At 35.6% G+C, this 15,468-nt stretch overlaps 2 protein-coding genes and 1 long non-coding RNA gene across 4 annotated transcripts; 1 reads left to right on the forward strand and 2 right to left on the reverse strand.

Moving 5' to 3' along the window:
• Nucleotides 1-1,129: 1,129 nt before the first annotated feature.
• Nucleotides 1,130-4,587, reverse strand: LOC124823638 (uncharacterized). Of its 2 annotated transcripts, none has more exons than XR_015786618.1 (9): nucleotides 4,281-4,587; nucleotides 3,815-4,149; nucleotides 3,606-3,710; nucleotides 2,720-2,763; nucleotides 2,535-2,622; nucleotides 2,349-2,420; nucleotides 2,147-2,247; nucleotides 1,992-2,066; nucleotides 1,130-1,573 (listed from the first exon to the last, which is right to left on the reverse strand). It is a non-coding gene; the product is annotated as an uncharacterized LOC124823638 (long non-coding RNA). The 2 variants fall into 2 exon arrangements; XR_015786619.1 differs by having other exon boundaries at nucleotides 3,815-4,185.
• A 577-nt stretch (nucleotides 4,588-5,164) lies between these two features.
• LOC124823654 (wall-associated receptor kinase galacturonan-binding protein) lies at nucleotides 5,165-7,047 on the reverse strand. Its single transcript, XM_047295909.2, has 3 exons — nucleotides 5,978-7,047; nucleotides 5,828-5,869; nucleotides 5,165-5,505 (listed from the first exon to the last, which is right to left on the reverse strand). The coding sequence occupies exons 1-3, from the start codon at nucleotides 6,792-6,794 to the stop codon at nucleotides 5,441-5,443; spliced, it is 924 nt and encodes a 307-aa protein (XP_047151865.1). The 5' UTR covers nucleotides 6,795-7,047; the 3' UTR covers nucleotides 5,165-5,440.
• A 1,013-nt stretch (nucleotides 7,048-8,060) lies between these two features.
• On the forward strand, nucleotides 8,061-15,248 carry LOC124823653 (Mitochondrial import inner membrane translocase subunit Tim17/Tim22/Tim23 family protein). Its single transcript, XM_047295908.1, has 5 exons — nucleotides 8,061-8,318; nucleotides 9,159-9,263; nucleotides 14,059-14,314; nucleotides 14,490-14,567; nucleotides 14,707-15,248. Exons 1-5 carry the CDS (start codon nucleotides 8,280-8,282, stop codon nucleotides 14,826-14,828), a joined length of 600 nt encoding a protein of 199 aa, XP_047151864.1. The 5' UTR covers nucleotides 8,061-8,279; the 3' UTR covers nucleotides 14,829-15,248.
• Nucleotides 15,249-15,468: the final 220 nt, after the last annotated feature.

The raw sequence follows: 15,468 nt of genomic DNA on the forward strand, positions 1-15,468 counted from the left end.
TTTTCCTTATTTAGGGTTTGCATGACGTAGAAAATAGAGTGGAATAACACCTTCAACATGGCATTCGCTGGCCCTTTTCTCTATCCAGTACACATCTTCTTCAAGCAGCACCACCTCCAAAACTAGTCCTTACAGACTGTACTCCACCCATTAAAAGTGCGTCATGTCAAATTTATAGAGTTTTATTGTTTCGAAGTTTGTTAGGCAGCGGAGATGTATATAAATAGATCTTTATGAATAGAAAAGTGATCAAATCCTTCACTTTCAAGTATACTGCATTCTAGCCTAGAAGAGATGTAATATTATTTCATTAGACCACTTTTACACTACAAAGATATTCTTATAGAATATTATTCTTACAGTTTAATCATAATACATAATCTTTAAACACTACAAAAATTTACAATTTTAATAGGGGTTATTTTTAGTGTTACCGGGGGTTTTAACCCCCGGAAAATGTAATTCCCGCGGTTGTAAAAACTCCCGGGAAAAGCTGCGTCGGTAAAGAATTACCGGCGGTTTTTCCAAAACCGTCGGAATTTGCGGGGGTTTTGCGAAAACCGCCGGGAAAGGTAGGGGTTCTTTCAAAACCGCCGGGAATGACAGGGGTTTTGCAAAACTGAGTTTATAAACCTCTGATACTAACCGGGGTTCTAAAACCGCCGGAAATGTATATATATATTAATTTCTTTTAGTATTTTGATAAAATCTTCTTGGATCCTGATTAACATCTTATGTGATACTTTTATTGGGATTAGGTGTCGTAAGAATGAAACAATAGTGTCAGGATTGGTGCAACTGACCCAAATCGAATCTTTGATATCAATTACCATTAAATTGGATTAGATTTGTCTACATTTGTCCTTATCAAACAATAACACTTACTCATTTTTAATTCATTCATTAATGCATGATAATCAGAGGCAAATGTAATAAACCACTTTTGTTTAGTTGATAAAAAAATATATGAAATAAAAAGAATTAGCTGACTTTTCAAAATTACTAATATATGAAAAAATAATAAACCACTTTAGTTGTCATGAAAAAAAAATGAACCCATGAATATCAATAATAAAATCAAAAAAATGAAGACCCAGAACCATTTTTCTATCAGGGACAAACCAGCCTATAAAACAATCACCAAAATTGAGAAAATAATGTTAGTTACATTGTGATTCAACGTCCAAAAAGTTTATCAGAATAAAGATAACTAAAATTCTGATAAATAAAAATCAACTCATAACACTAGAACTGATTGACCAAGCTAAACATCAAAATCAACCAGCCAAGTAAGCAACTTTGAGATGAATTCTCTCTTTTTTCAACAGTAATTTCTACTTTTTTCTCACCTAAGTTCCCTAATTTCATTTCCATCATGTGTCTTTAAATGGTTAAATGGTACTCTAAACACCTGGTTCGTTAGGATCAGCAGGCTGCAATTCTTTAGTGGCATCATCATCTTCCTCATTCATCCTGCTATTGGACAAAGACTGACCTTCTTCATTGGACTCAGAATCACCATTAAAACACTCGAGAGATGACGAATTGGATGCATTCTCAAGCCAAACAGTTCCTTCTCAAGCAACCATAAACCATGTATAAGACAACATTCCCAATAATCTCTATTAAAACTTAAAAAAGATAAGTTGATGTAAAGTCATTAACTAAATAAGAAACCAGATGACCAATAAGAAAACTATTGATAAAAAATATGCAAAAGAATGCCTTAATGAATTGGAAGCCTTAAAGAATGCCTTAATGAAATTATTGATCTAAATTGTTAACCTACAGGTGAAAAACATGCTAGACCAATTAAAATCAATAACTTTAATTGGATTAAAATAAATGAACAAAAGAATGCCTAAAGTATGGCAACATACAAAAGTAAACAAGGTCCAAGAAGGAATAACATTCTACACTCTTAAAGCTATTTCATATCAGACACATGAATTAAAATAAATTTAAAGAATTATTTGTTAGAAATCACTCACCTGTTCTGGAAATGCACTCAAACCAAAATCTGAAATTTTAATATTTCCTTGTGAATCAAGTAAAAGATTTTCAGGCTGCAGCCAAAAAACAATACTAATTAGCATAAATCATGATAAATATGAAGACAGAATTCTAGAACCCATTCAACACAAACCTTTAAATCTCTATGATTTACTATGGTAATAATTTACACATCAATAAGTTGTTGGAAGTATCTTCTACAGTCAGCTTCGTTGAGACATGAAGAAAGCTTACCTACAACATTACTTTATTTATTAGCAACATCAATACTAAGAATATTATTGATAAAAGTCACACTAAAAGCTTATAGCATAAATCCACCTTGAGCTACTCACAATTTTATCAAACAATTCATCGCCTGTAATAAACTCCAATATGATATACATCTTAGTACGAATAGCTAGAACCTGAAAAAAAGTCATATATCAAAGAATAATGAGTTGTGAGTATTGAGTGACGATAGCCAACAAGAGAGAAATATTAAAACACTTATCATAGAAAAAAATGTACACATTATGCACCTTCTTCTGTAACATTCCAGGGGCAAAAGTGTACCAAAAAACCAAGACAGATTCTGAAATGATTTTCCAATATTATTCCTCTCTCGATCTATTAATGAACGAAGATTTCTATAATTAAAGATTATGTGTAAAAAATCACCTACATTGAACATAATTAGCAATTGATAATAACAGTTTTGACTTACCACTTCCTGCTATGTCACTGTTGTTCCTTGTGGTCTTTATTTTCCTATAAAAATCACAGATAACCACTCAGATCTTTGGTTACTTCTATTCAATTAGAATAGCCACAACAACACTCATTCATTTTAATAAATCCTAATATGTGAAATTACATGAAAAGGGAAGGGAAGGAACAATGTCTGCATTGCACGTATCATTGGAAGTTTGATTAAAAATAAGAGCACAAGATTAGCATTATTGTACAAATAGCATATAAAGGGGAGTTTGTGATGTGTTATTGAACGTGATAATGTATCACTGTGCTAGTTTTGTGTTTGTATTATAAATTTAACGTGATTTTCTACTTTTGTTATTAAAAATCGTGCTAGATTTCCATATATATATATGTATGGCATTTGGGAACTTGTTTAAGTTCTTCCTCTAAGAACAAAAAATGCTAAAGGTGGAGCCAAATGAGTTGTGATGAACTAGTAATCCACAAACATATATATGAAAAAACCAGAAACCTACTACTAAGCAACTGTCACTCACTCATGATACTGATTGGTAATAAAAGTCTACCCCAGTATCAGGTTTTAGGTTGAGTGGCCCTTTTATTTAAAGTATCTAATCTCTTATACACAGTGCAGTTTACGAGAGTTTTCATAAGAGGGAATAATAGCTTATTTTCACTGCAAAAAATAGGTTAAACATTTGAATAAAATAATAAGATGAACCAAACAAATAGTTTCTTTTGGCTCGAATAATCATGAAAATTAATTCAAGATACCAAAGAGCTCTTAAGGTGAAATTTAAACCCAAAGATATATGGTATGGATCTTTATTAGAATCAAGTTGTTAGAAAAAGGAAAAAAGCTTTGCCTTCACTTCAGAGAAAGATACACAAACCTTCTGTCAATTTGAGAATGTCACGCAAACCAGGAGAGAGTGAATCAGGCAAAGCTTCCAATAATGGTGCTAGAAGTTGCAAGTCTGACCTGCTGAACGAAGTAGCTGCCAAATTTCAGGGTTAAATACATTTCCCATACCAAATATTTTCTTGCAGTAATCTATATCATGGAAATCTTAGCTAGCTTCACCTAAAACCAATTGTTTACCTGAGAAAGCAGTGGATCATGAATATATCGTTTCAAATTCATCGTATATTGGTATCTGTTGATGAACCTTGCTAGAATGCTCTGATAGAAACATTTTTTTCCGAAATCACCACCAATCAGACCCATTTGATTCATCAACCACATGTTCCTCCCACTCACAGGCACCGATCCCCAACCAATCAGCTTCCCAACACCCTTGGAACTCAAAATCCCTTTCGCAACCTTAATCCTCGCATCCCTAAAGGGAACCAATTCTCCCTGGAGAAGCCAACACATTTCTCCTTAGCCACGACGAAACAATCCGCCATCTTCCACACTTCGTACTCCTCCTGTTCCTTTAGATTGTGAAGTGTGAGGCCCACTAGTTTGACCTAGTGGTTGGATTGAAGTATTTTACACAAACTTACAGGTTCAAACCTTATACTGCATACCAAAAGAACATATTGAAGAGATAACATGAACATACCAGGGAGTATTTGAATTTGAGGGGTTGGAGACGGAAGTGATAAAAATCGCCTTCAGCAGAGTCCTCGTCGCCTCGTCGCCTCAACCTTGCCGTCTCGACCTCGCCGCCTCGACCTCGACGCTTAGCCCAAGCAGGGGAAGACACTCCACGAACACGAAGCAGGGGAAGATTGTGGTGTGGGGAAAGGGTTTGGGGGAAAATTTGATGAATGTAGTGGGAAGAGATGCTCCACGAACACAAAGCAGGGAAGATTGTGATGCGGGGATGGGGTTTGGGGAAAATTTTAATGAAGGCAGCGGGGAGGGAGGGAGAGAATTAGGCACATTTAGGGAATTAGAAAGAAATAAAGTATGGAAGGGGTAATATTTAGAGATTACCGGCGGTTTCACTAAATAACCGCCAGAAATATTCGGGGTTTTTAAAACCTCCATAAAATAACCTCTTCTAAAATTAAATAGTTTTGTAGTGAAATAACCCTTACAAATTTTACTATAGTAATTGTTGTGAATATATGGTTGTTAATGTTGAAAAAATATTTTTTTTATCAAGACTTAAGATTGTATTATTAGATATTTGTGTTTTGTTGTGAAATGTAAGTCCTGATGATCGTCGATACCAAATACTAAGTGTTGAAAACTTTAATGGCGTATATACATTTAAAATTAATTGACAAGTCATAGAATCAGCGCGATATATGCATCTTTAAAAAAGATAGACACTGATCCGGGAAAAAAAATGTTTTTAACAACTCATTTTTGTCGGTACTCGTTGAAAACAGAGTGTGTGTGTTCAAAGTAACTTCCTTATACTCTGATTGAATGGTAATGAAATAAGGTATGCATAATGAAATTTGCAACATGTATATACTGAGTGTGAAAAGGAATTGTCTCGGGTTAAATTTTGAAGCATGTCAAGATCTGGCGACATAATTTTTCATGCATCGGTGAGTGAATCAGATTCAGAAGTTGTTTGAGTAAAATAACATTACCCTGCATCCTGCGCTTTTGAATAATGTTCGAGTAAGCCTCTATAGATGGGGAACACGGAATACAAATCAAAACTCACTCTCACTCTCATTGTATGACCACCGTCTTCAGCAAAAAAAAAATGGCATTTACATATGAAACACGTTACCCATTTCACGATGACAGTCTCACACACTATACATATCCTACTTTTGAAATCTGATTGCTCGTCATCCACAATACCACATACGTCAATAGTCCTGTACGCAAAAAAAAAAATATCAATTTCTCTCCAAATGGTAAATGATTCCTTAAAAGGAAAACAAGAGTCTCATTGTTTTCACTTCATATCTTAATTTAAAATATTTTAATAAAAAAGTAAAAGCACTGACATTTTTCTGTAAATATTTTAAATAAAGATTTAGCCACTAATATAATAATTGTATGATTGGCTCTCCTAATACTATAACTGTGTAATTTTAATTCATCAATTTATTCTAATAGTTAATGTAAATAAAGTTTAGAGAACTTAAGTTATACTGTAATTTTTTTTTTCGAAAACAGAGTCTTTAGTGCCAGTACCTTCTAATACTTGATTATGTGTTGCTCCTGACGGTATGCCAACTGTAAAATTTACAGAAAGAGTATGAAAAACCACTAAGCATTATTTTATGTATTTTTCTTTGAAAGAACTGATGATTAATTAGGGAAAAAGTTGGTAAATGGAGGAACCTGAATCACAGTTGGAGGTGGAGTTGAAGTCCCCGCACATACAGACCTGTCTAATCCCATCGGAACCATAGCCACAGGTGCCACCAGTGGCTTCACAGGCGCCACAGAACTCATCATTCCCCTGCAGGGAGTACCTAACACGGATCCCGTAGGACCACCCGCCTGGCCCATCAACCTTAAGCGGAGCGACGCTATAAGCACTGCTATACCCTTCACACTGAAGCTTGGTGAGGTTAATCTCCCTAATAGCCTGATAGGGAACGGCACAGCACTCAAGTGGGCCGGAGCCGAAGAAGGAGGCGGGGCCAGATCTCTTGTGGCCCATCATCTCCCAGGCGGGGCAGGAAAGGTACTCCTCGCAGCCCATTCCGGAGACGTTGCGGCAGGGGAGGTGTTTTCCGGGGAAGCCCTGGAAGAGGGGGGAGCGGGGGGAGCAGGCGATGAGCATGAAGACGTTGTCGGCGGCGGGGTTCATGTAAGGAGCCCGCCAGGGTTCGACAGAGAAGCCGTTGCCACGGGATCCGAGAACGAGGTTGTGGCAGGTAGACATGTGAGGCTCGTGAAGCGTGAGGGCCTGGTAGGCGTAGTCGATTTCGAGGACCCTGTAGGAGCCGGAGCTGACGTGGAACATGAGAACCTCGTTCATGCAGAAAAGAAGATCGCGGAAGCCAGGGTGGCCGCAACCGTATTGGAGTGCGAAGGGGTAGTCTATGGTTATGTTGCCGCAGTATGAACGGCATGTGTTGGGGTGGCACCAACTAAGAGGGATTGTATATGCTGCCCAGAGAAACCACACTCCAAACACCAATGAACCCATGCTTCTCAATACTACTCTCGCTACTACTGAGGGACTAGACTACTCACTGCAATAGTTCCTTGCTTCGTCAGTTACGTGATGATTATGAGCAAGCTTTATTTTGGTGTTGCGGAATCTAGATGAATTGTGTGGGGGTTTTCCTTCGCTTTATGTTGGGGTAGGGACCACGGATATTGTTGTTTTTATTTTACTCGACATTTTGGTGGCTTTTCCATTTCTCCCTACCTTTGCTTCGCTTTCCCTGCATCCTCTACAATATATACTGACTTCTTTAGAATCCAATATCTTTATAAGGTTACTTGTACAACAAACTATACAAAGAAAAAAAGAGAAAAATATTAGTTAACATGATAGTCATACTAAGAAATAAAATGTTTATATGGTTCGGATGGTTTATAAATAACTCCATCCTTTATTCATCAGATATAATTAATCTCCTAACAGCTTCTTCCTTCTGTGTTTGAGATCCCAAATTAAAATTAACAAAAAAAATAACGAAAGACCAAAGCATATGGCTACAAATTGAACTTAGTACAAAGATAAAGAGCCCTCATCACTTGAAGCTCTCTAAATTGTCTACTCCGTGCTGTCAGAGGATTTTTTCTAATACTCCTCCATCATCTTCATTTACAAAAGACTTTAAAAAGAATAATCAAAATAAAGAAGGACAGATAAGTTTGTTGAGCTTATTGATAAAAATGAATGAAGTAAGTTATTCATGTAGATCAAAAGGATTTATTAAAATTTAATATATATTTAGAGAAAAATATAATGATAAATTTATAAGATGTAAGATATGATAAAAAAAGAAGAAAAAAATTAAGTGCATAATAAATAACATGAAATCAAAAGTATAGGTAATATATGTTTATTGTTATTCTTTTATTAGAGCACCTTATAACTTGTATTTGTATAATCCTTTTATAATTTTTTTGACTTGTTTATGTTTGATGGGTTTTCCATCACTTATTGTTAATGTATTGGAAGAAAGAAAAAAAACATGAGAAACTGAATTACCATTCATATGTGCCAATACATGCATCTTGATTTATAAGATAAAAACTTGAATATATGTACATATTCTTCAAACCCCTAATGTAATATTTTGGTAAGCTTTGGATTTCAAATAGCCAATGCTTTTAGATATTTGATACTTTAATACTATCATTAAAATTGTGTAAATTAGTTTTCGACTACGGTTAGATTAAAAAGTTAAGAATTGTTTAATTAAAAAAACAAAAACAAAATAAAAGGAATAGTGCCATGCGTTCAACCCAGCGTTAGTCTCAGATAGTACCTAAAATTAAAGATTCCACAACGGTGCAACCGTTGGATTCCGCTACCATCCGCACACACCGAATCAATTTATTTGGAGATCGATTTACCTTTCCCCTTTCACCCTTTTGTTTTCGAATTCTCTTTCGCCAATCAAACAGTTTGTACTGCTTCCATTTCCATACGGTTGATTTTGCCGTGCCTCCGATCATGGAAGTCCCTGATACCGCCGAATCCACAGTTCCAGAAGTACAAAACTCTTCTATGTTACTCTTTTTCTTTGGTTTTGTTTTTGGTTTGGCTAAGAATTTTGTTGCATTGTTTGGTGTGTGAATGGATAGTAGTGTGCGACTGATTTGAATAACGAACCCTAGAATTTTCTCTTCGTAGGATAGTGGCGAAACTTTTACATTCGCTAGCTGCAACGACTTGGTTCGTTTTGAGCTCAATTGGCGGCTGACTAGAACAGAAAAAGAATTCCATTATCAAGCCTGTTCACTTGCTAATATAGACGAGTATAAGAATGATTTACTTAATAGAATTCCATTATTTGTCAATATAGAACTACAGAAAATATGTCTAATCTAGACTTGCAATGTTGACATTGATAATATTTTGCTTTTCCCATTTCTAGGTGTTTTTTAGTCTGACCTTAGAAGTGTAGTGATGCATTTTAAGTTGCTCTCAGAAAAAATAAATTAGGTATCTGTTATGATTTATGAGGTGGAGAAGCGTGGGTATCATGACCGAGTTTCAAAATATAACGAAAATCACTTTTAGACTTCCGTAGGTTTGTTCAGAGGCTTCTCATTCTCATAACTGTTTGACGATAAAAGTTAGGAATGCTGGTTATCTAACTGTATCTACCTATTGATTAAGTTAATGAGTGTATTTTCAGAAATTTGTCCATATCATATAATTCATGATGTATTGAATTGAATTTTATATTATAGGCCTTGCGCTCATTTAATGAGAAAACATTCTGTTTTCCTCCTGGATTTTTTAAAATGTTGCTTTCAAATGTGTGCTGGACTTCACCATACTGAATTCACTTAACTTTTTTGCTATTCTAATACTTGCCTTAATCAGAATTCTCCAAGACTGGCTGGAACAGTTAACTGGGGCACAGCGACTGTCATTGGAGTATTTGCAGGCATGTTATATGGTGGTAGCAAGGAGGCAGCTGCTTCTGTTGTAAGTATATAAGTAAAAATATGTTTCAAAACCCTGCTTAATATTACATTTTAGAGTGTAGTACGCTCAACTCAGAAAAGGTCATTGAAATAAAAGATAAGAGTACAAGTGAAGATCATTTTCTTTAAACAATCAAAGGGTAATTTGGTGTGAGTTTGATTTGGTTTTCTTACTGTTAGACATGTCCACGATGAGTCAAGTATTTCATAGTTATTTATTTAAATTGTGGTTCCCAAGAAATAATATTCCTTGTGAAAGTTCTTGGGTCTTCGGTAGAAGAAGAATATATAATAAAGGCAGAAGACAAAATGAATACAATTTATTAAAACAATATTTTATGTTATCTATTCTATAACAGAAACAAAGATAACTAAAGCAGAACTGTTCATTAAGAATTTTCCAGATAACTTTGTTTAGATAAATTTGTCATAGCACTTATAAGAAAAGAAAATAAGAAGGAAAAATGAAATAACTTTCCATTAGCTAACACTAGCTTATAGAAACATATATGTGTAAATTTTATAATTATTCATGTCTTCTAGTGTGAATTTTCATTTGGGTTTAGTCCATAAGCTCTTATAGGAGAAAAATATTGGAAGAAAAAATAGAATTAGCTTCCACATGCTAAAATTAGTTTATACATAAACTAATTTATAAAAACTCTCATATTAACTTCTCTAAAAACTAACTTATTCATAAGTTAATTTAGCTTGGAAAGTGTTGGAATAATTACTAAGTCTATTTATGATTAGTGAAGTCCAAAAGGTCAAAAGTAGGGAGTAGTGTGTGGGTTATCTCTATTTTATTGTACTTAACTGTCTAGGATAGTCTTTTTGACTTTCCATCTCCCTACCATGGTTACCAAACTTGCAGGTTAACTCGTTAACTACTCAGTCTAGTTTATGTGTTCACTTAGTGCTTCCAAGTTAACTCGGAAGCAAACTCATATTTGGTATAGAATCAGTAGGCTCGATAGTAGAATCAGTAGGCTCGTCTGAAATCGCGAGCTTGCTTTCGATTTGGAGAGTTTGTGAAGATATTTTTTAAATGCAAAACAGAGTCGTTTTTAGGGCTCACCAAATTAAGTTTTCTGATTTAGGGTCACTGGCGAAACTCATCTTCTTTGTTCCTCTCTTGCGATTCACCCAAGCTTTGCTCTTGTTCTTGTTAGCGTATGTGTTTTTCCCTTCTCGTGCTCCTTGCTCGCATTGTCACTCGCGCCCTCTCTTGTTGTCGCTCGCGCCCTCGCTCGTGCCCTCACTCGTTGTCGCCCACCATCTCGCCGTCAGCGATGGTTGTGCCTCCTTTGTGTGCCTCTGTTTCGCACTCAGCCATCATCTCTCAATCCTTCGTGTGGTGTACGTGTAAGTGAAATTTTATTCTTTGCACTGAAGAAAGTTTTTTTCATGTGCCTCTGATTCCACCTCATCTCACATACCTTTGTACGTGTGGTATAAATTATTTTATTTCTGAAAAGTAAGGTGCTGCATTGTTTTTAAGTTCTAAACAAAGCCCTTTGCTGCAGTGCTTGTTTTTTATGTTTTGTAGTGAAAAAACTTATACCATTATGTTTGGAAATGCATCAAATTCAGTGGATGCTAATCCAAGTGCATCTTCATCGGTTAAAAGTAGAAGTAAAAATGCTCCGGTAAATCAGTCTGATATTGGATGGAAACATGGGTTTGATATTAATGGTAATGGAAGAAAAGTTAAATGTAACTATTTCTTAAAGATTGTGAGTGGAGGCATATTTAGATTTAAACATCATCTTGTTGGAACCAGGGAGGATTCTAAACCTTGTGCTACTATTTCGGAAGAAACAAAAAATTTGATGATAAAAAAAGTTGCAGAAGCTAAGGATGCTTCAATAAAGAGAAGAAAGTTACATGTCATTGATGAAGACCATGAAGAAAGTAAGAGTGTTGAAGGAGGAATAGGGTGTTCAGTTTTAAAGGAAAACAAAAAGATGCCACTACTAGCAAGGTGAGAGTCCAAGCAACTATAAATCAAATGATGAAAAGAGGATGGATAGAAAGAAGAAGTTGATGCTCAAGTGGTTGAAGTCTTTTACACCAGTGTCATTCCTTTCAATATAATTAGAAATCCAACATTTGCAAAGATGTGTAAAATGATTGTTTAAGTATGGAGTTGGCTACAAACCACCATTTTATCATGATATTAGAGAGATGCTCTTGAAACAAGTTGTGAACAAAACATATATAATCCTTGAGGAATATATGGAGGAGTGGAAGAGAACTGGTTGTACCATTGTGTTTGATGGTTGGACAGACAAAAAAAGACATTCTATTTGCAACTTCTTGGTGAATAGTTTTAAAGGACGATTTTTCTTTATATGTGTTGATGCACCGCCTTCCGCTCATCCGAACGTCACCGCTACCTCCATAGTTGTCGTCGGACAACCTTGGTCTGACCCTTGAAACATCATGTCAGATAAGTCCAAAAGCCACCCTTCTGGAAGTCACCCTAGGGTTTTCATTTTCCCTTGTTGTTTTAGCATCTCCTTACTTTTTTTTTGTTCCCTTGATCAAAGATGGCTATTGACAATGTTATTTCATTCTCTGAAATCCCTCCATTACTTCTGAAAAGTTGAATAAGAAAAATTATTTATCTTGGTATGTTGTCGTCGAAATTTAGTTTCTTGGCCAAGGTCATCATGACCACTTTGAGAAAGATGGAAGCCATGTGCCTGCTAAAAAAGTTTGACAGTGGAAACAAGCAAATTTTCAATTACGTGCCCTGTTGTGGTAATCATGGAACCAAAACTTCTGATGTCCCTTGTCACTTCGTTTGGAAGAAAACTCAAAACATTTATGCCAATGATATCCAACATCTCTATTATTCAACAAACAAGCTTCCATCTCTCAAAATGGCAGACCATGATATGGTATCCTTCATGACTGAAACCCAATCAGTTGTGGAAGAACTGAGGATGTTTTTGGAAGTCGAATCTTTGGAGGAAATCAAGAAGAAACTTGACAAATATTATATGGTGATGATCCTTTGTGCTTTACCTCCAGACTTGGATCATATTGTATATCAATGTCTTATCAGTTATGAGGTCCCTTCCATGGATACCTTGACCACACATCTTCTTCATGAACTAGTAGAACCATCTGTCATGGTTGCCACACGAGAAAGAGGAGAACGTGAAGCTTGAGGGTGTCCTCAGTGTACATATTGTAGAAGGATGGGTCACACCCAAGAAAATTGCTACTTCTTGCATGATTTTCCTTCCAAAACAACAAATATCTCTAAGGCTAAAACTACCAACTCCAAGCTCAATGAGGAGGAATATCAAGAGTATCTATGTGTAAAGTCTAACAGTTTGGCATAAACATCTCAAACTCCAAGTACATCATAAGCTTGCATTTCTCAATCCATGGAAGGTCAAAATTCATGAGTAATTAACTCGAGTGCTTCTGATCAACTTTTTATTAATATAAACAGTAGAACATGGAAGGGTCCTAGTCGCCCTCTAAAATTATATTTGTCAAGTGAAAGAAACTTGTTTTATTTCCTTATTTCTTTTCTTCTATGAAGATCTTGAGCATGGACTTGTGGACTGGTGACAAAATCCTAACGGTGGTTTGATTGCTCCTTTTATGTGGAAAGGGCTTCCTTGTTGTTGGGAAGGGGAAGATCCATGAGTAAAAGAGTCTCCAACACTCAAGTCAAAGAGTTAGGATCTGTAAGTGAGAGTGGGTGTTAGTGAGTATTCCTGGGAAATACTAGTCCTATTTATAGGATCAACACAGGTCATAGGCCTGTGTTCTTATTAGAATATTATTTACTTGGGTCGTATAATAATAGTATAATAAATAGTAAAGAGTGATAAATAATAACCAAGATACCAAACTATTAGGATTTAGTTATAATATTAAATATGGTCCAAATAGGTGTAGGTTGGGCTGCTCCATAGTGAAGGGGCTTAAAGGGCCTTATTGAGCCAGGTAAGAACACAAGTATATCAGAATGCCTAATTATATTTTTTACTTTTTGCAAATAGGGCAATGTTCACTTTTAGACCTTCAAGAAATAAATGTTCATGTATATTTTACTGTTCCTATTTCCCTAAACAAGGGACAAAAAAGAGTTGATGTAATTTGAAGCACAACGATCACACGTTTTCAGAAATGAAAAACCAAAAGGTGACTATTTTTGAAGGGCCTGAACTGAAGATATCTTTATTTATAGGGACTAAAAATATATCTAAACCTATTAATTATTTTTGCTCCTTGCATGAGCTGCACATTTTAGTTATTATCTATGCACTGTATTGTTGTTTAGATAAGGAGATTAACTATCATTGTTTCAAAATGTCTTTATGAAGAAGACTGAACAGATACTGCTTATCCTGACTGTTGACCGAGAGAATATTGATGACAATTGTTAGAGATTCTACATTGTTTAGAAATATGACTAAACTGAAAATATATTGGTGGGATTATTAGATCATCATCTATTACACTGCTATCGAACCACATGCAGGTGTCCACTTGAGATGTTTAGTTATTGGTTTGAAGGGCGCATGTTGAAGATACCCCCAATGGAATTTGTTAGCGATATCAAGTTGATTTAAATGTTCATCTAAATGCAATAAAAACCAGTCTCGCCTATGGAAAGAATGTTCTTTGCAAACATGCTACTGACATTTATCTTTTTGTATAGCCAATCCTAGTTTTTTTTCTTGTCAAACATGTTGCTGCAAATATTGCCAGTCTAGATTATCCCAATTAACTGTGGCAATCTTAAGGAATTTCACATTTGTTGTTAGAGCAAGGATGCCGAAGTTATGTTGAAACTTGGGAGCACTGAAGATAAACGCGAGCAATATCGATTGATGAGAGATGCAATGGAGAAACGATTCATTAGAGTTACACGGGGCTCGATAGTGGGAGGGATACGCCTTGGAATGTTTACTGCTGCATTTTACTGCATGCAAAATCTGCTTGCAGAGAAGAGGGGTGTTCGTGATGTTTTTAATGTTGTCGGAGCTGGATCAGCGACTGCTTCAGCTTTTGGTTTAATCAGTAAGAAATCATACACTTACTGTACTCCATGTGTTGTTACTTGGGAAGATGATGAGAACAGCTAACTGTTCTACATTTTTATCGTACGTTATTTAGGTTGAAAATCTTTTAGATAATACAAAATGGTCAGACCACAAAACTAATGTGTTGAATGTTCTATCCTGTTTTGTTTTAGTGCCTGGATCACTCCGTTGGCGAGCAAGGAATATGGCGCTAGGGTCGGTGCTGGGAGCAGCATTTTGCTTTCCTCTTGGTAATGTTGACTACTTTTGTTAGTGAATAAAAGGAGAGGAAGCAAATTTATTATTTAATTGTTGAATGATATACCTTGCTTGTCTGAATTGTGGATGTGCAGCTATTTGTTGAAATTTTTCCCGCTAATTCTTTGGCAGGTTGGATCCATCTGAAGTTGGTACAAATGGCTAATGAAGCACATCCACATTCAGGTCAGAAAGAAGTTAAGAGTGGGGTTAGTGCTGCAATTGAGAGGCTTGAAGGAAATTTAAGTAAATGAAATACTATTGTTAGGTGTGACGCCCCTTATGCTCAGCAGGCTCGAGCATTTTATTTATTTTCGGAAAAGAGGGCTAATTTTTGCGTCAAGGGAATGACTTCCATGCCCTTTTATTGGAAGAAGTGCTAATTCAATAATTTAGTTGAACCTGTTACTCAAGATTTTCATCAGACACAGCAATGATACTTTCGGTCTAGATTAAAAGTAGTAAGCATATTTTTAAAGTGCTTCGGACTTCACTTATTCTAGTCTCAAAAACAAGGAAAAAAAAGGTGGTAATGAGTAAACTTGTACAGACACTGTATTATTATTCATCGTTTACAGTGCATCCGATTGTATTCATCGTTGGTTTTTGAAGGCTGCCCAGGAGAAGGTTGTATCCTCCAAATATATTATGAAGATATTGTGTATTGCTCTTCATTGCTTTTACATGTTTTATTACCTTGAAATTTAATTCATTCCACGAATAGAAAAATTGTTCCTTTTTTTCTTCTTCCGGTTCATTTCTACCGTTACAAATAATTAAAAATCCGTTACCCTTGCATCTCTGAAGAGACTTTCATTAGTTAGAAGGCGGGTCTTTTAAATTTCTTTCCCATTACCAAACGTTATTCAGGCATTGATTCTAGAAACTATTCAT

Source organism: Vigna umbellata, chromosome 1 (genome assembly GCF_029865625.1).
Source record: "Vigna umbellata cultivar VRB3 chromosome 1, Vumbellata_1.0, whole genome shotgun sequence".
Taxonomy (NCBI): Eukaryota; Viridiplantae; Streptophyta; class Magnoliopsida; order Fabales; family Fabaceae; genus Vigna; species Vigna umbellata.